At 43.7% G+C, this 19265-nt stretch overlaps 1 protein-coding gene across 2 annotated transcripts; it reads right to left on the reverse strand.

Moving 5' to 3' along the window:
* Positions 1 to 4168: 4168 nt before the first annotated feature.
* Positions 4169 to 18083, reverse strand: LOC113442131 (uncharacterized). Of its 2 annotated transcripts, XM_087941511.1 has the most exons (12): positions 14900 to 18083; positions 12341 to 12399; positions 11410 to 11570; positions 11009 to 11136; positions 10594 to 10652; positions 10044 to 10180; positions 9826 to 9950; positions 9166 to 9224; positions 8591 to 8745; positions 7826 to 7935; positions 6948 to 7055; positions 4169 to 5733 (listed from the first exon to the last, which is right to left on the reverse strand). In XM_087941511.1, the coding sequence occupies exons 1-12, from the start codon at positions 18002 to 18004 to the stop codon at positions 5707 to 5709; spliced, it is 4233 nt and encodes a 1410-aa protein (XP_087797637.1). In that variant the 5' UTR covers positions 18005 to 18083; the 3' UTR covers positions 4169 to 5706. The 2 variants fall into 2 exon arrangements, with proteins under 2 accessions (XP_087797637.1, XP_087797638.1); XM_087941512.1 differs by lacking the exon at positions 14900 to 18083 and having other exon boundaries at positions 5563 to 5733; positions 12341 to 12540.
* Between the last annotated feature and the right edge of the window lie 1182 nt (positions 18084 to 19265).

The following is a 19265-nucleotide window of genomic DNA, read 5'->3' on the forward strand; positions in this document are numbered from 1 at the left end:
GAAGAGAAGGAGAAGGAAGGAAAAGGAAGGAAGGAAGGAAGGAAGGAAGGAAGGAAGGAAGGAAGGAAGGAAGGAAGGAAGGAAGGAAGGAGGAAAGGAGGGAAGGAAGAAGGGGAGGAAAGGAAGGAAGAAGGGAAAGAAAAAGGAAAGTAAGGAAGGAGGGAAGGAAGGAAGGAGGTAGAGGAAGGAAAGGAGGGAAGGAGGGAAGGAAGGAAGGAAGGAAGGGAGGGAGGGAGGGAGGGAGGAGGGAAGGAGGATCAGAAGGAAAGGAGGGAAAGGAAGGAAGGGGGGAAGAGAAGGGAAGGAACAAGGGAGGGAGGGAGCAGAAGGAAAGAAGGGAGAGGAAGGAAGAAGGAAGGAAAAAAGGAAAGGAAGGAAGGAGGAGGGAAGGAAGGAAGGAAGGAAGGGAAGGAAGGAAGGAAGGAAGGAAGGAAGGAAGGAAGGAAGGAAGAAAGAAAGAAAGAAAGAAAGAAAGAAAGAAAGAAAGAAAGAAAGAAAGAAAGAAAGAAAGAAAGAAAGAAAGAAAGAAAAGAGCCAGATCCATAATTGGGCAGAACCACCCTTGCAACCAGACCAGAACACAATCCAGAACTGAGCTTTCCAAAAATCTTTAGCCAGGTGGAACGCAACCCTGCCAACGGGAAGCAGAGAGATCCAAAACATCTGGCCAGAGCACGCAGGAAAGGAGGCATGCATAGAGAAGGCACTGCTCACTGGGTGGGGCAGGGATCAACTACGGCGTTCTGACCAAACGTGGCTTTCTAAGGAGAAGAACACGGGAGTCTCTGATCCTTCTCCCCCACTCAGGAAAGAAAATAACCACAAGAAAACAATTAAAACTCTACAGCAGAGGTCTCCAACTTGGCCTTTTTAAGACCTGTGGACTTCCACTCCCAGAATTCCTCCTCCAAGTCACATTAGCTCGGGAACTCTGGGAGTTGAAGTCCACAAGTCTTCAAGTGGCCACGGTTGGAGACCCCTGGTGTCCAGACAAGACCCACGCCCAAATGAACCAGCTTATTGTAACGTTACATCCAGGGAATCTCGCCAGTCTGAAAGAATATTCTCCGTCCCTCTTTACATCCAGGAAAGTAGGGGTAGGTTCTGAGGATCGTTAACCAGCAGAACTGCTTGCCACTAGAAGGCGCTTCCATCATTGGAGGTTTTTAAGAAGAGACTGGACAGTCATTTATCCGAAATGGAATAGGATCTCCTGCTTCAGCAGGGGGCTGGGCTAGATGACCTCCAAGATCCCTTCCAGCTGTGTTCCAATTCTGAAATGTTTCCCGTATCCATATTCCTTCTCTGGGCCCAGCTGCCTCTTATTCAACCATCCTCCTGGCTTCAGCTCCTCCCTTACCCCGCCAGGTCGTTCCTCACATACATTATAGTTGGCTACTTCACATATGAACGTGTCCCAATCAGATTTCAATTCTTGAATGGGGGTCGTGTAGTCGTTGCTACCAAGCATCAGTAGAGGGCAACCTTGCCAAGGAAATGAATTTTTTATTTGCTAAACTGATAAAAAAAGTTGACTATTTGTGTCTTAACTTTAATCTCCCGCCAGCCATCCTCCTCCTCCTCCTAACCAGGTCTTCTCCCCGCTTCGCCTTTTGAGATTAACCGAGATCATCTCAGGGTGGCCAGCTAACTGAGCCAAATAAGACCTACCTATGACCAAGGTGGACATTTTTAAAACAAACTCTAAAGGCTATTAAAATATTTGATGAATGGAGAGGAGAGTGGAGAGGAGTTATATAATAGATATAGAATGGTAAATAAGATGGGTAATGGTATATAAGAAGAGCATGAATTCAATTGAAGTCCATACAAAAAGTGGTAATCTGGGGCCAAGTTACTTTCTAGAAGAAAGTTTTATGTTTTTATGTCTATGTCTTACGTGTGTGTGTTTAATTAAGAATTAAATAATAAAACCTCGGAGGAAGACTAGATGAGAATAATTATAAACAAGCCAGAGGAAAATATAAAGTTGATGACTGGATAGCAGATAAATCAGAAAGGAAATATGATTCAATAATGATTAAAGAGAAACAATGTGGAATTTGGTAAAGGGAATTTACGTGTTTATATGGAAATGGGATAAATTATAAGTACGTGATATAAAGGAATATGTTACCTGCCTTGTAAGGATCTACAATGGAAAGAGGTTTTATGTTTTTAATGTTTAATGATGTTTTGTTTTGTTTGTTTGTCTGTAAAATCAATAAAACTTGTTTAAAAAAAAAATATTTGAAGAATGTGGTCTTGGGAGCCCCACAGAGCCGAACCTGTAACATAAAAAAGCAGGGAAAGTTTGAAAATGAATTCAAAGTTCAAGGCAACCCGGGGCAAACAATATAATGAGCAGCGTTAGATTGCCTGCTGCAGGGAGAATGCAAGATAAACTCCCGTCTCTTGGCATCCTTTAGAAGTTCGTTTAAAGGAAGAAACTCAGGTTCAAAGTGTAATTAAACAGCCTCACCGTCCAATTAACCAACAAAGATAAAAGAGAAGGCTTAGGGTCCCAAGTTCCGAGAATAAACATCGTTAAGTCTTCTCCGAGATATCGTGGTCAACCTCGAATGAATTTTTTTTTTTCCAATCTTTGATCTCACGGGAATTTTTGCAAGTTTGGGGGAGACAATAGCTGGACGGAGTTTCAGCGTTGGGCAGTTATTTGTGGTGTTTTTAGAGCGCCCATATCCTTCTGGACGGTGTGCAATAAAATTACTTGGGCTGCGTGTTAACGGGCTGCCTTGTAGCAATCTAAATAGGCGTTCAGGTTAAGTTCACAAAAGAAACAAGAGATCCCCAGGTGATTCCTAAACCAAATAATAGTTTAGTTTAGCATTATATGGGAACCCAAGTACCTAACAGGGTCTGTTTTGTTGTCTGACTTAACCGTTGGTACGGAGTCTTGCAGAAAGATTGCAGAAAGTAGGACTTCAGTAACAAGAGTGGTCAGTGCCTGGAATGCACTACCTGACTCTGTTGTTACATCCTCTAACCCCCACTCCTTTAACCTCAAACTAACCACTATTGACCTCACCCCGTTCCTAAGAGGTCTGTAAGGGGTGTGCATAGGAGCACCATTGCGCCTCCCGTCCCTGTCCTATTGTCCCCATTTATTCGTACCTATTTCCTGCATTTTTACTCATGTTTATACTTGTAAGCGATTGACAAATCAAATAAATATGGTTTATGCCAGGGGTCCCCAACCACTGGTCCCCAGACCAGTACCGGTCCGTGGATAATTTTTTACCGGGCGCCACCATCTTGTTTCGACGGCACTTCCGGGTTTTCGGTTGTTTCCCGGTTTTCGGTTGGAAAGCGGCGTTTGGGTGCTCGCGCCTTAGTTTTATCAAACTGGGGGGCGGCTTCAAAGAGCCGTCCCGATGGTGGTGGAGTCTCGCGTTACTCAGGTACCGGTCCGTGGAAGAATAAATAATCGTGAAACTGGTCCCTGGTTCAAAAAAGATTTGGGGCCACTGGTTTATGCAACTGACCACCAGAAGGCAGGAGAAGCAGCAATGGATGGAAACTAACCAAGGAGAGAAGCAACCTAGAACTAAGGAGAAATTTCTTGACAGTGAAAATAATTAACCAGTGGAACACCTTGCCTCCAGAAGTTGTAAATGCTCCGTCACTGTCTGAAATGGTATATAGGATTTCCTGCTTGTGCGGGGGGGGCGGGGGGGGTTAGACTAGCAGACCTCCAAGGTCCCTTCCAACTCTTTGTTATTCTGTTTAAGGGGAAATTGACGAGAGTTGCCATGTCTTTTTGCTCAGGCCGATTGCTTCTCTTTAACCGTCAAAAGGACGCAGTCAATAAGTCAAAATGGAAGTTGTAATCAAAGCTCCGCTTTCTATGTGTTCCATCTTGTCTAACCTGCTGCCTTTAACCGCTAGAGCAGAGCTCTCCAAACTTTGCAACTTTTTAAGATTTGTGGAATTCCCTAGAAGAGATTGGGACAGCCACTTGGCTGGAACGGTACTCTTGCCGGAACAGGTTGGACTAGAAGACCTTCCACCCTCTTGTTATTCTGTTCACTTCCCAGGAATTTCAGAGAAAACCATCTTTCTTAGCCATCTGTAGACACACCCTGCCTCTTCTCCAAACTCTACGGCTTCCCGCACCAGATACTCAAAATAAGGTGTGAGGCAAAGGTAGTTTCTTACAATTTATTCAGCGCTAGATTTTAATACAACAAAAACGTTTCGGTGGCTAGAAGCCTGGAAGAAGCGACTTCAGCAGTTAGGTTTGACTTGCTCGCTATTAAAACAAACAATAAAGTCCATCAGATGGTGAGACTAAGGAAGTAAGAGTAGGAAGGAAGTGATGTGCAAGAAATGACAAAAAAAGAAAACCTCAGCAGTTCAACAGGACTGCCTCTGTCTCGAACTGCAACTCAGCAAAGTGGATATTTCACCTTTCCCCAAAATGCAGAATGGACGCAGCTGTGACAGGCCACGGTGAAACTTCAGGAAGTGTTTAGACTACAACTCCCATCCTTCCTGCGGGGATGGGAGCTGTAGTTTGACAGCCCCTGGAGAGTTACGCATCGCTAGCAGCGGAATAGAGTTAAGGCAACGGAGCTAGGAAAATTGTCAAGCCAGGGAGAAAAGGAAGAATTAAAAACATGAGCTGTCAATTCTCGACGTCATAATACTGCAATTTAAAAAAAAAACAAAATATCCATTTTGCCTTTTGTGGGTTCCTCTATCATTTGGGTCTTGGGTTCTTCATGAGCACACTGGGCATAAAAAGATTTCTAAGGTTCAGACGGTGCTAAAAAGCAGCTTTGGAAAATCAAGTTTTGAGTTTGGGAGGTTATTTTAGGAAGTCAAAAAGAAGGCGGCTCAGAATGGCAAAGAGGAACTGGCAAAGATTTAATCTGGAGTCAATCCAATCCGATCTGGGCATCAAATCAATTCCCTTGGAGAGTTAAACGGCACGTCTCCAAAATCTGCTAAGTTATTTTGGTGTGAGTGCAGGAGAGGCCTTTTCTCCATCAGTTTGGACCCTGGGATCAGAACCAATTGGAATCCTCCCATCCATTTTTCAAATCCAACCATTTGGACTGTGCTTTTCACGTTCTGCACAGCCTACAAACATATCACATTTTTTAAAAAGAGAAATTTTAAAAAACGACGGTGCCACATTCCTTCATTTTAACAAGCTTCCAGTTTTGCACATGTTGACAGACAACCATCAGGCCTTTCAACCAAAGGCGATTTTTCTACTTCTCCCAAAAAAATTCAACACCTAACCAAATGCAGTTCCCCTCCCCCTCTCCCACCCCCCAAGGTTAAACATTTTTATCTGAAAAAAAGAAAATAGGGAAAATGGAATCGTTCCATTCTCTTTCACTCAAAGAATAGCAAGGAATACTTGAAAGACATCATTTAAAAGATCCAACTTATTATAATAAAAGAAACCGGGATGGCTGCTTTGGGAGAAAGCATCTTGAGGGTGGACATCTACCTCCAGATGCAATAGAAAAGTGGTGCATCCCAGCTGCCTTTCCTTAAAAGCTCCTAGCCAAAAAACAGAAACAGTTGCCTCTCTAAAACCATGTCTAGTTTTAGAGTCTTTTCCACAGAATAAAACTCGGATTTCAATCTAATAAATCGACCAGTGACGCACTGTGGCATTGACAAATGGAAAGGGTTGCAATTTTTGTTCTGGTTCAGACATTCTGGTATTCAATTGCAGGAGTCCTTGATCTTTGCCTGTGGATTATAGGAAAATGAGTTAGTCCTCAAGCTTATGACCACAACATTCCTGCTGCTAAGCGAGACGTTTGTGAGGTGGATTTTATCCCGTTTTACCACCATACTAGACACAGTTGTTAAGGAAACACTGCAGTTGGTCAGCTAGTAACATGGATGTTAAACGAATCTGGCTTCCCCATTGACTGGCCTTGTCAGGTCGTCACAAAAGGGGAATCACATGACCTCAGGACACTGCGACCCTCCTAAGTATGAGTCAGTTGCCACTTTTTTCAGGGCCATTGTGAACTTTGAACGGTCATTACATGAACTGTTGTAAGTTGAGGACTACCTACAGTTAGCATCTCCACAAAATGTCCACTGAGTAAAAAAAACCACACTAAAAAGTTAAAGGTCTCCCTCATGTCAACTCATCAAATATTTCAATGGTCTTTTTAGAGTTGCCAACAGAAAGGGAGGGGGGAGCAGTGCAGCAGCTTGCAAACCGAAACTGCATTCCATAAATGTTTTCAAAGATAGTCACTAGGTGACCAAGTTTCTGCCGTGCAAAATTCTAACTGGAGAGCATGACTGAGGACTCTGGGCTATGGAGGTGTCCCATTGGAGAATATGAATTAGGATACACCCAGAGGGGTGGGGGGAAAACCAGGGTCAAGGGTGACAATAAATTATGTGCCTCAGAGTTGGCTTCACCCAGGCAGTGCCGGACGTGTTTAACTCCCAATAAATCCATTTGAAGTTTTGGAAGTTTGGCTCGAGACTCATGATTTAATTGGGGTCACCGCCGGAACCCTGACACCTCGCACATCTGTGTTAGTAGTTTCCGGCTCTAGGGAGCAGTGCTCATCTCCGTTACAAAGCCAAAGAGCCAGTGCTGTCAGAAAACATCTCTGTGGTCATGTGGCCAGCATGATTAAATGCTGCAGGTGCATGAAACGCTGTTACCTTCCCACCAAAGTGGTCCCTACGTTTTTATTTGCATTTTTACATGCTTTCAAGCTGCTCAGTTGGCAGAACCTGGGACCGGCAATGGGAGCTCACTCCATTACACGGTGCTAGGGATTCGAACCGCTGAACTGCCAAGCTTTCTGATTGACGAGTTCAGCATCTTAGCCACTGAGCCACCGCGTCCTTAAAACCACCCCGGTGGACTAGAGATTATGTTTTTCCCTGGAAGGGCCCGTTTGCAAAGTATCCCCACTTCCCAATTCTACCTCAACTGTAGCTTGATATCCCGGATTATCCAGCTCAAATACTTCTATACACACTCTTGCATCCTCTCTGTTGATTGTAATTTTGCCACGGCGAGCAAGTGCTTTGGGCTTCAAAGAAAAAGAAAGAATAAAGCAAGCTGTGAGTTAGAATAAGATATAGACATCTTTGGGGTTTCTGAAAAGGAGCACCCCCTCCCAGAAGCAATTGCAAATGTCCAATCTTTTCTTTAAAACTTCCAGTTTTGGAACATCCACAACTTCTGGAGGCAAGTTGTTGAATTGTTCTCACTGTTAGGAAATTCCTCCTTAGTTCTAGGTTGCTTCTCTCCTTGATTAGTTTCCACCCATTGCTTCTTGTCCTGCCTTTAAGGTGCTTTGGAGCATAGCTTGACTCCCTCTTCTTTGGGGCAGCGCCTGAGATACTGGAACTCTGCTATCCTGTCCCCTCTAGCCCTTCTTTTCATTAAACTAGCGATACCCAATTTCTGCAACCATTCTTCATATGTTTTAGCCTCCAGCCCGCTAATCATCTTGGTTGCTCTTCTCTGCACCCTTTCAAAAACCTCAACATCCTTTTCAATCTCGTGGCGACCAAAGAACCAGGTTTAGGACTCAAGATTCAGAATATGGATCAGAATAAGCTTCTCTAGATGAATCTGTAGGATGTCAACCTTGGGAGACTCCAAGGCAAGAATTGCCGGAAGGTGATTAAAGTTAGGCCCCACTTGGACAGCAGGAGCAATCAGATGAGGATGATGTAAGGCCACCCAGCCCCTCCCTTACACCCAGAGAATGGGGTGGAACAAAGCCGAGATGTTTTGTGAGTTTTTTTGTCCAGCAAGGGTTGTAAATCTCTTGATTAGGGCTGCAGCTCTTACCAGCCAAAGGAAGGTAGGGACAGCAATTACAGCAAGAAGAAATATAAGGATGAGGACTATAGCATAGACTGGGACACCTGATTTTTTCAAGGAAGGCTCCAGCCCAGCACCTAAGAAATGAAGAAGAAGAAAAAAAGAATTAAATCAGGTCATACACCCATGGCAAATTCTGCATTAGCTAGGGTTAAGCAACCTGCCCAAAGTTGCCAGGTTAAGAATGCCCAGCAGCTCCAGCGGGAACCAAAGTCAGGAATTTAACACTTCTCTTTCTCATCTTCTGCCTTTTGCAAAGCAGCCCATCAAAGCAGCATTTTCCCCAAGAGCCTGAATCCCTGGCTTCAACGGTCTTGAAGAAATAAAAGTTGTAGCCTGAGGTGGTATCCAGCAGGTTCTGAGCCGTTCTGGAGAACCGGTAGCGGAAATTTTGAGTAGTTCGGAGAACCGGCCGAATACCACCTCTGACTGGCCCCGCCCCCATCTATTCTCCGCCTCCTATTGAGTCCCAGCTGATTGGCTGGGTCTTCTTTGGTTGCCCTGAACAGGAGAACGGAGCTGGAAAGCAGGTTAGTGGGGTGGGGAGGGAAGGGGGATTTTGCAGTACCTTTCCCCTGCCTTGCCCACCAAACCATGCCACACCCACCAAGCCACGCCCACAGAACTGGTAGTAAAAAAAAATTTGAATCCCACCACTGGTTGTAACCCAACATGGGTTTAGAGGACACTTGATGCTTCCTCTTAGAACAAGAGGCCCAAATGAAATCCTACCTGCCACAGTAAAGGAGAACCGATCCACTTGAAAACTTGAGGAATCTAGGTAATCTTTTGGATTGACCGAAAATGCCAGCGTCTGGAGGACGTCCTTGTTGCTTGGCGCCGGTGGCTGGAATATCACATCTCCATAACAAACGAGAGAGCCACCTCTACACAATTGCAAGAGAAAAGACATGGCTGAAGGAGGTTGATCTAGTTCACACCTGGTGTTAAAACAATGACTAGCCACAATGACTCACAATGACTAGCCAGGTTCACCCACTGCACTAACCCAACATCCAGAAGTCACGTTACGACTCAGTTCTCCGAGCCCAGCCTCTATAGAGGCCCCCAAGGTTGTTGGTTTCGAGAAAAAGCTAACGTTATGGCTTCATCCTAGACTCAAAGAAGACCCTAACAGGAATTCTCCAAATAGGATGGATGCCAGCATGGCCAAATTACTAACTGGGAAGATGTAAACCAACCAAACAGGTAGATACTAAGTTGAAGAAAAGTGATCTTCAGCTGGCATCAGCAACAGGCTACCTAATAAGCAGGCTATGAAAAACAGACAAATTCAGTTAACTTACGTGATCCTACGGATTGTCACTTGGAGAAGATTTTTGTATTTGCCAAGTATTCGTGTCAGCTGGAAAGCAATCATTTTCACAAGGTGAGCCCAGATCAGAGTCCTTCTTTAAGCCTTACGCATCACCTTTTCAGCTATTACATGCCTCATCATTCCAGCTCTAACTTGGCAGTAGTCTCCAAACTTGGCAACTTGTGGACTTCAACTCCCAGAATTTCCCAGCTAGCATGGAATTCTGAGGAATTCTGGGAGTTGGAAGTCCATAAAACTTAAAGTTGCCATGTTTAGGGAACCCTGCCTTATACCGTGTGAACTTTAAAGAAGAAGAATAATTATCCTGAATTGCTTATCCAGAGCTGAACCTGCCATGCATTTCCAAGCTAAGCTTAGGAAATCTATAGCTTCCAATTTATCATTATCACAAATATTGCAGAGATGAGAAACTTCACCAGAAAAATCTATCATTCAGTCCCTGGTTAGAAAAGAACTATGCATAGACCTAAGAAAATTAGACTTTATAATCTATATACCCTTTACTGTTTTAAACAGGCATAGAAACCTCCTATATTCTTTAATGTTCACAATAACAAACACCAAAAAGAGTTTTCAACCAGTTTTGCAAGGGATGAATTTAAATTTCCAGTAATCGTTTATATCTCACCGTATTAGAGAGATCTTTTGCGATGTTCTGACGTTCTACAGAAGAACGGTCCAACATCTTCTCATTGAATATTCTGTTGGTTATCAGGAAGGAAACTGGAAAGACTTGAAGACTCAGTTTTGAACCTAAAATCAAACAGTTGCACGTAAGGAAAAAGGTACATCTCCCCTGAACCCAAGCTCAGGCCTAAAGTCAGTCATGGATCTGTACCTACTGACCATTGATGGAGAGCGAGATGAGGTCCACGGAGACATCTGAAAGCCCAATCAGTGCTTTGAGAATCCAGTGAACGTCCACGTGACTATCGCTCTTGATGAAGATATTTCCACTTATATCAACACCCCCTTGGGTATTTCTGTATGAGAGAAATTATGTTAAGACTTGACTTCCAGGAGAAGTGAAAATTCAGCATTCGATATTCATTTGACTGCAAGCATAGATGAGAGATGATAGATGGATGGATGGATGGATGGATGGATGGATGGATGGATGGATGGATGGATGGATGGATGGATGGATAGATAGATAGATAGATAGATAGATAGATAGATAGATAGATAGATAGATAGATAGATAGATAGATAGATAGATAGATAGATAGATAGGATAGGATAGGATAGGATAGGATAGGATAGGATAGGATAGGATAGGATAGGATAGATAAGATATAGATGAAGGGGGAGAGGAAGAGGGAGGGAGAGGGGGAGAGAGGGAGGAAAATGTCCAGACCACTGGAGAATTGATGCTTCCCAGAAAGTTGCTACTTACCGTTTATCAACAAGCGAGATCAAATGAACTGCATATCGGGTTCCAAGCAACAGTTTCATCTGTACAGGCAGAAATTATTGTATCACTGAGTCACAAATTCAGTTTGCAGAGTTAAGAATTAACTCAACAGAAAAAGACTTACGACCTTTATGGGCAAGTTCTTAATTTCTCATCCCTCCCCAAAACTTGGAGCATACTTACAACTCATTAAGCTTAAGGTTTCCTGGCACATCGAGGAAAGTTATCGGAGATCTTAATTTGGAAGCAGTAGACCAAGTATGGGTGCAACCTACTCATTTAAATGCCTGGGGCATTTAATTTAACCAAGCAGGACTGGCTAAACTCATTCACAATGGCCCTCTCTTCTATCAGGTGTTCTCCACGCCTGAAGTCGGGGGCGTTACCATTCCATTACCTTGATCTTCACACTTTCCAAGTGTTCTTGGACAAAGTTCTTGTCATCAAAGGTTGGTATGGACCCCATTTCCAGGAGACTGAAAAATACAGCCAACTTCTCAGGTTCTAGGTTTTTCAAGCTGAATCCTAGTGAAAACAGGGGACAATTTTCGGAAGCATGTCAACGAGCAGAGGCGTCTTCCCATTACAAATTAATTACAAATCAACCAATCGATGTAAATCTAACAAATAAAATTCCAGGAAGCAAATGAAGTTTGCTACTGCCTTGTTGCAGGAAGGAAATTAAGTTCCTTAATTAAGTCCGTTGTTTATGTAAATGAAGACTCAATCATCCAGGCCAAAAGTATCTAAAAAGGTTAAACCATGGCAACTGGACTAAACCATTGCCTGGTGACTCACCATTTGAATGCAAAGATCTCACATCTATCCTCCAGTCAAAAAAGGCATCGATTCTCCGACTCTCAACCCCCGTCACAATTGTCCGTATGATGTCAGATGGGGTGGGAAGGCGGCCCATTCCTTGGAAGACCACCTGGCTCTCCACTATGACAGATCCATTCCTGTGGGACAGAATTCAGGAAACATCTATAGGCACTTTTTGTAAATGTGGTGGCCTGACCTTCACCACACCTTCCTAGCATGTTAGAATTCCAAGAATTGTCAGCCAGCGGTCCAGGACATCTAAATGCAACCACTGGAAGGGCCCAGGTGAGACAAAGTTGTATTATGGTTCCATCTCACACATGGTGCCTTTGTCCAGAAAAAAAAAAAAGAGGAAAATCTCTAGAGAGAATACTCTCTGTATATATCACTCCATCTTTCCTGCTACATGGGCAAACAGGACGAATGATGGGTTAGAATTAACATAGATTTTTTTTTTCCAAATGATCCAACTGATTTGAATCTGCAATTGATCTGGTAAATTGTTTCAGAACTTCTGTTCAAAGCATTCAGTTGGGAGAATTCTACATATATGCAAAATCAATTTAGAAAAACCAATGAAAAAAAGGGCTATTATTATACCAGCACACAATCAATTTTTTTTTTTTTATTTCATGTATTTATTTATTTTGATTTGTCGGTCGCTTACAAGATGATATACGAATAAACATGAGTATGAATACAGGAAATAGGTACAAATAAATGGGGACAATAGGACAGGGATGGTAGGCACGGTTGTGTGCTTATGCCCAATTTAAGAGGCATTCTGTTCAGAAACCAAGAACTGCCCAAATCTCCATAGTGGTATTTCATACCCTTGTATCTATCCTTAATTCCATGGGTTTCTTCCCGTCTAGAAACTGAGCGATAAACTTGGCAACCTACTTACAAGAAACGAAGAACCCTTGCGTGCAGAAAGTTCTGATAGGTAGACAATATCTTCTTTAACTGGAAGCAGAACATTAAAATAGATAGTTAAGGAGTGGTTTTGCCCAGAAGAATGTTAAAAATGTAGGAAGCTGTTAGGGAAAACTCTAGATGGATAATCCATGGATATTGCATAATGTTTCTTTTCTTGTTCAACAACCAACTCTGTTGCAATGGATCCACAAGATCATGAAAGCAAGAGCAGAAAATCTCAGTAAGGTCTCTTTAATGCTAGTCTTGGGGTAAACAAAGACATGGAAATTATATTTTCAACCCTTATTAATAGCAAGTTCATTAAGTTCTGAAGACTAGCCTTCAGAAGTTCTGTGTGCTCCATCACCCAGATGGCTGGAGACTTTTAAGAAGAGCCTAGATAGCCACTTGTTGGAATGGTAAACTAAGCTGTCAAGGGACATCGCACCTTTCTCTTGATTATTTATGTCTCCTCACCCTTGTCCCAAAGATACCTTTTCAAGAGGCAACTGGGCTTTCCTGTTTCCTGAGGATACAGACAAACCTCCAAGTGGCCTCAATGACCCCCCAAAAGGAAGCAAATGACCAGCTGTCTACAAGGAATATAAAGCCTTCCGTTCCCCACCATCCAGTCAGAGCCGAAGAAGCTTCTTGGATGAGAAGCAAAGCGTCTTCAAAGAAAAACCAGAAAGTCCAGTTGCCTCTTGAGAAAAAAGCACTTTTGGGACAACTACGACCTGGGTGACTGAGAATCTCCACGGACATCCTTCTCTCCCTTCCACTGCATTCCCAGACTCCCGTGTGTCAGCTTGGAAGCCATTTTCCTTTGGGGCTTCTGGGCTGCCACATTCAGCGCCTGGGAATTTGGGAGGGGAAATTTCAAGGAGTGTTGGAAGATTAGCCACAACAACATTCCTTTCTCATAGTCAAGGACACGTAACCCTGTACCTGGAGGGGAGTGACTGGGGATAGTCTCCAGTTGGAACGAAGTAATGACTGGACCATGTGATGGATTGTTGGATGTAGGGGTTGGATTTTGGATCCTCTTTGAGCTAGGGATAACCCGGAAGTCTCAGATTTGGGGTATTCCTCAGATGTGCCAATAGGACATCTCTAATAAAATGGATCTTTGCGAAAATGATAGTCTTGGAGTCTTTTCCTTTGGAGGTTGTTACTTGGAACGCTGATGCTGTGTTCACACACAAAAGATGAGGAGTGTTGTAGTCCACATTTCCCTTGGTACCTTACATAAACAACCTATGATCTCATATCACGCCATATATAGTCCTTCCTTGCTTCTGCAGGCTTGTTCTGTTGGATTACCTTCTAAAAACTTCCTGTACTGACCTTGATGCACAAACAGACTGTTATTTATTTCTCAGCACCAAAAGACCCCACCGGTCTTATGTCATTTACTTCAACCTTATCGTTATTGTGAACAGAGGGGAGGATGAATTGACAGACGCCTGCCAAGAAAAGCTATCTCTCCTGGAAATGCCCTTTGGCAAGCACCTCCAAGTCCTAAATCAGATCACCTTCCTACATGAAAATGTATTTAAGCGAAGAGAAGTCAGGGATGGGACTTCAGGGCAGACCAGGAAGGTGCTACGCTCAAGCTGGCACCAGATAGGGTCCGTCCACACAATCTTTTTCAGAGTTCCTGTCTGCAGAAAAGACACTTATGGATCCATTATCTTATCGTTTATATCAATAAAGTTCTGGGGTTCTTTGCCCTGTTGTCTTGAATCCTAAAAGACCTACAATCTCCAACAGTAGGAAATATAAGTTGCCTGAAGCCATTACTCCAATTGAAGAAGAGAGATTACATGTTTTCACTCTTGAAAATTTAGCTCAATAGTCACAAATATCTTAAGAAGGATACAGAATCAACCTCTGGCAAACGTTTGCTGGGTTTCTGATATAGCAAGGAATCTCCTGGAGAACCTCTGCACAACATATTGGATCAATAATCCAGTTTTATATTCAATATGTTTGTGTCAGGGCCTGCCTCCTTATCCGTGAAGAAACTATGGATAGAATTTTCATCTACAGATCAATACTATCTAGGTTAGTGGCTGGAGAGACGAAGCTCTCCAGATGTTCCCCGACTCTAGTTCCTTATGAGAACCAAGCAACATCACCAATGGTGAGGACCCCATTTGGAATTGCAATCTGATTAAACTCCAGAGGGTAATGTGTCACCTACCTCAGTCTACCTATGTTAGACTGAGGAGCAGCGCTTCAGAGGCCTTTTCACCCACTCTCTGATGCCTTTTAATATCTCTACACCTAGGTCCTGAAGGTCAGAAACTTGAGCCTCCTGAAAACCCTTTTTTGATCTTTGGAATCCAGAGCTCTCAGCTGTACCTGGTTACCTGTCATAAGATATCAAGAATTCTGCCATCAAGGGCCACTAAGGAACTGTGGAAACATTGTAGACTGAATCAGTGCAGGAATACCCTAGCAAGAACATCAACACTGGATTATATTCATTTAAAAAAGAAAAGGAAGCTTCCAAGGAAGGGAAGAGAAGGAAGACAATGCTTACTGTTAACTTAATTTCTTTTTCCAGTTTCTTATAACTTTCAGAAGACTTGTTCATCAGGGAGCGTGTGTAATTTATTTTGATGAGACGAAACCACAAAGATAGAACACGCATTGCTGGAACAGTTGAAGCGAATTTACTCGGGGTCAAATTCTCCTTCACTGACTGGTTCAACGGCGAGGTGGTGAATTTGGACCTGGGCTGCTGGGAAGAATGATCGGGTTGGACTCCAGTCACAATTTTTGTTCTGGATGTTGTCGTCTCTATCTCTTCGGATCTGGACACCTTGGCATCAGCAAGGGTCACGTTCTTCTCGGGTTCCATTGTACCTAAGACAGCGTTCAAAAACTTTCTAGTCGAGAATGGTCGGGAAGTCATGCTTTGAGTTGATATATTCTGAGGTGGTGTGAAGATACTCACTGGGCAAGAGATGTTCCTACAAGTGGATTTTGACTCAACTGGAAGAGTTCTTTGAATGGTCCACAGCGTAGTTGAAGCAGAAAATAGAGGAGTTGCCTGGTTGGATTTGGTCTGCAGGACAGATGATGGATACGCAAGAACATTAGAATTACTGGATGTGGAGAATCTTGAGCTACGAATGGACAAAGTTGTTCTGCCAATCGTTTGTATATTATTTGCAGTGGAAGTACCTGTGACCTGGTGTCCCAATGCGTTCTCCATGGTGACCATCACAGAAGAGGTACTTAAGCCAACTCTGGGAACTTTTGTAGGTAAGGACAATGCTATTCCATCCACTGTATTCCTTGACTCTAGAGAAAGGGGTGTGGCACTGAATGACTTTGTACCTGTAGGTATCACCTGCCCTTTTCTAACCAGGTGGCCCTCCGTAATGTTAATAAATGTTTTCGAAGTTGACTCAGGAACACGGATTCTAGGGAAGGGAATGAAGGTAACGCTAGACGATGAAGAGTGGTGAGATGGTGTGACTAAAGATCTATCCAATTCTATCAAACCTGGAAGAGAAACTGTGGGATGAGATTCTGATGGGCTGGGAAGCTTCTGTTCAACAGAAGGCCTACCAAAAGACTCCAATGGAGTGGTGTGTCCTTCTGGAAGATCAGCGTAGGTCAGTCTAGTTGAGGTTGCTCCAACTGGATGTCGAACATCTCCTATATCTAAATGTGGGAATGATGGAACAGAATCATTTTTTGTGGTACCAAGACTAAATACCTTCATCACCAAGGAATCTGCAATTGTCTCAGGCTCAGAAGACGCCTTTGAGGTTTGCCACATCTTGGACAAAGAAGTGGTAGAACTTAGAGATGATAATGGAGTAGTTCCAGTTCCCCTCTTTGACAAGGCATCTACTGGCTGGACACTGGTCAGTTTTCTGACAGAATCAGTTTCCATAGCAGTCAGAGGAGAATTTGAAGTAGGTATCTCTTCCACGCTTGCTGTGATCTGTCTCTTTCTTCCATAGTATTGGGTATCTAATAGCTTCCCATAATCAGTAATGTGGGCTGTAGTTTCCAACAGATCGGTCTGAAAGGAAACTCGGAGTCTGGTTTTAGCATTTCCAGAAAGCAGCGTGCTAAATGGTGAAGAAGTCTGATGGTTCAAGAAATGGACACCGATACTGGTTGCATCGGTTTCACCTTTTGAGATGGTACTCACTGTAGGATCAATGTAACCTTCAACTATGGAAGAAGCGTTGCCCTTTGGTTCCGGTTTGATGACTTCCACAAGGGAGCTATTTAGCCTGTTATGAGAAGTCAAGGAGACCTCACCTTCTTTTGAAGTTCCAGAAGATGACGTTGTTGGAAAGCTTTCGCTGTGTTCTTTCAACACAGAACTCTGTGGATTGGCTTCCTTCAGAAGGCCAACAGTTGCAGCTGCAAAAGGAAGCTGTGCCACTCCAAGTGAAACTTTGTGTCTTGGTGTCTTGGTGGCTACAGACGAAGGAATAGTATCAGTAGGGCCTGGCACCATCTGATCACTCTCATTATTAGCCACATCAAGAGAAAACTCCAATGGAGATGAGCCTGCTGGACTGGAATTTGTCAATGGCATCATGGAACTGACTTCAAGCTGTTGAGATCCCTGCCAGATGGAATCCGATGTCGATTGTTGGGCTGAAGAACTCACTCCTGTAACTAAGCTATGGATAGGCGGTGAGGCTGTGACCCTTTTTTCAGAAAGATGGATTGCTGTGGGATTCTCTTTATCAAGATGGGATCTAGTAATTGCAACGGACGGAGGGAAAACCTCACGGAGCTCAACCCTTCTGGAAATACGTCCACGTGAAGACAAACTGAAGCTTTGCTGTTGAGTGGGAACCCCACTGGTCTCTTCTGACTGATATTTTGTCGAGGTAGCAGAGGTAGGCATAGCAACATGAGCGGTGGTTTCAACGGGGTATCTAGCAGAGACCCAGAGGGAGGAGAAAGGATGAGTTACAGGAATGGTGACATCTGTTGGGGTAGCAACCAATCCAGAAGTAACATATTCTTCATTATACTTGGCTGTCTGGTCAAAGAGGGTCTTTCTTGAGTTGGGCACATGAGATGGAATAGAAGTGAGGCCTGATAAGTTATGGCTATGAGATATGAAAAACTTGGAAGCATCAGAGCTTTGAGCTGTTCCTTCAACACTTGATGGGAGAAACCTTGATCTTCCCTCAATGGTGCCAAGAGATTCTGTTCCAGTAGAAGAAACCATATCCTGAAGACTTGTACCCATGGAATGAACGCTGGCTAATGTTGAGTAAGATCTTCTGATGCTCTTTCTGTCATCACTGAGAGCATCAAGATGTTGAAGAGGAGAGATATGAGACTGGCTGGCATTTCTCTGGCTTACACCAGTTTGATTAAATAACCTGCTAAAAGACAAGTCTGTTTTGGGTTGACCCCACTGGGCATGTCCGAGATTTGTGGGTTTCTCAGTAGAGATGGTCGTGACATTGCCAGTTGGCCAACCAATAGCAGAAACTCTATTTAAAAAGCTTTGATCTTCCTTGCTGGCAGCAGTGGTGAAGAAAAGAAGAATGAAGAAGAGAATGGGCCACGTTGGTCTTCTGTGGGCAAAGGGCTGGTCTGCAGGCTGAGGTCCTCCTGTCCTTTGGCATGCTGTAGTAGAGGAACCCAACATGGCTGCTTCACTGTGAAACAACAGGAAGTAAAAGTTATGTGAGCAGATGTGCGATTTTCCAGAATATACTTCCTCAAATCAAATTGGGAGCAACTAAAGTACAACTCCTAAACTCCCTTTTTGTGATCCCTTCCAAGCCAAGTAACTCCATTTTGGAGGGTTTTTGCAACACGCAAATGTATTTAGCTAGCTTGGGCCCTATTAGACTGTACAAACTTGCAAGCCCCAAACATCCTAACTAGCAAGTTTTAGGTTGTATGTGAATGCATAAGCCACCTTCCATTGCAATGAGTAAACTGCAATTTTATCTGTTCGGGGATAGCAAACTTTCCTCCCTGAGGGGCCTGTCTGGACTGCAAGTCCCACCTTCCTCAGCCAGTATGGCCAACAGCCTTGCAGGCTTGAGACCAAGAATTGAATCTTCTGGATTATGTAAGCAAGCACCTTTTTTCTTCCTCTAAAAAAACTAGCCTTGGAAGCTAAGCAGGGAAAGAACAGATTAATCCAGGCATGGGAGGTCACTGTCAAGATTTGAGACAGAAAAACTATCTCCAATAAAAAGATGTTTTGGCTTCAAGAAAAAAGCAAAATATCTTCAAGAAAAAAAGAGAAAAAAACCCAAGTTCAGCTGCCTTTTGAAAAAGCACCTTGTAGCAAAACGGATCTTCTTTTTTTTAAGCCAAACCCTGCTTCTAATCTAACAGAACCCCGAATGCTGGCTAGAGAAAAATAAGCTAGAGAATTGTGGCTTAAAGGAAATTGGTTCAAACTGGTGGAAGGAAAGCAGGAAAGGAGAGGGCAGAACGCTGCTTCCCAAAATGTGTCCTTCCTTAAATAAATCACAAAACCCTTATTTAAATGCTGCCCTTCTTGGGTAATATAGGGTTCCTGCGTTAACCAAAGGAAAGAATATCAACTTTTCCCCATTTTTTGGATCATTTACTCGGGTTTGAGAAAGACTAGGATAAAGCAACTGGCCTGGGAGGGCTCAGAAAAGAGGGAGAATCTGGAGAAAGAAAGGGGCGCGCAGCAATACTTGTGAATCAGATCCTCAGAAATGTGGTCTCTGGAAGGGATCCAATGCTTTGGAGTCCCACGCGCCCCAGCGCGCGCAGTCCCATAGCCACAGGAGGAATCACGCTGGGGGGGGGGGCGCTCTTGCACCCTCGGCCCAGAGACACGCGCACCCCAATCCTTCGAGGCCCCTTGCGCTGAATCCGGAGGCACCTGCTACCTAAATGCCTCTCCTTCTTGGCAAGGC

Source organism: Pseudonaja textilis, chromosome 13 (genome assembly GCF_049901715.1).
Source record: "Pseudonaja textilis isolate UNSWEBS1 chromosome 13, rPseTex1.2, whole genome shotgun sequence".
In the NCBI taxonomy this organism is placed as follows: domain Eukaryota; kingdom Metazoa; phylum Chordata; class Lepidosauria; order Squamata; family Elapidae; genus Pseudonaja; species Pseudonaja textilis.

What these genes read in the sequence shown, in the direction of transcription:
- LOC113442131 (XM_087941511.1), bottom strand. Translation starts at nt 18,004, where the DNA reads ATGTTGGGTTCCTCTACTACAGCATGCCAAAGGACAGGAGGACCTCAG. An exon ending in CATCTCGCTCTCCATCAATG is followed by an intron (nt 9,951 to 10,043) that starts GTCAGTAGGTAC and finishes GTTTGATTTTAG; the next exon opens with GTTCAAAACTGAGTCTTCAA. An exon ending in CAAAAGATCTCTCTAATACG is followed by an intron (nt 9,225 to 9,825) that starts GTGAGATATAAA and finishes ATTGCTTTCCAG; the next exon opens with CTGACACGAATACTTGGCAA.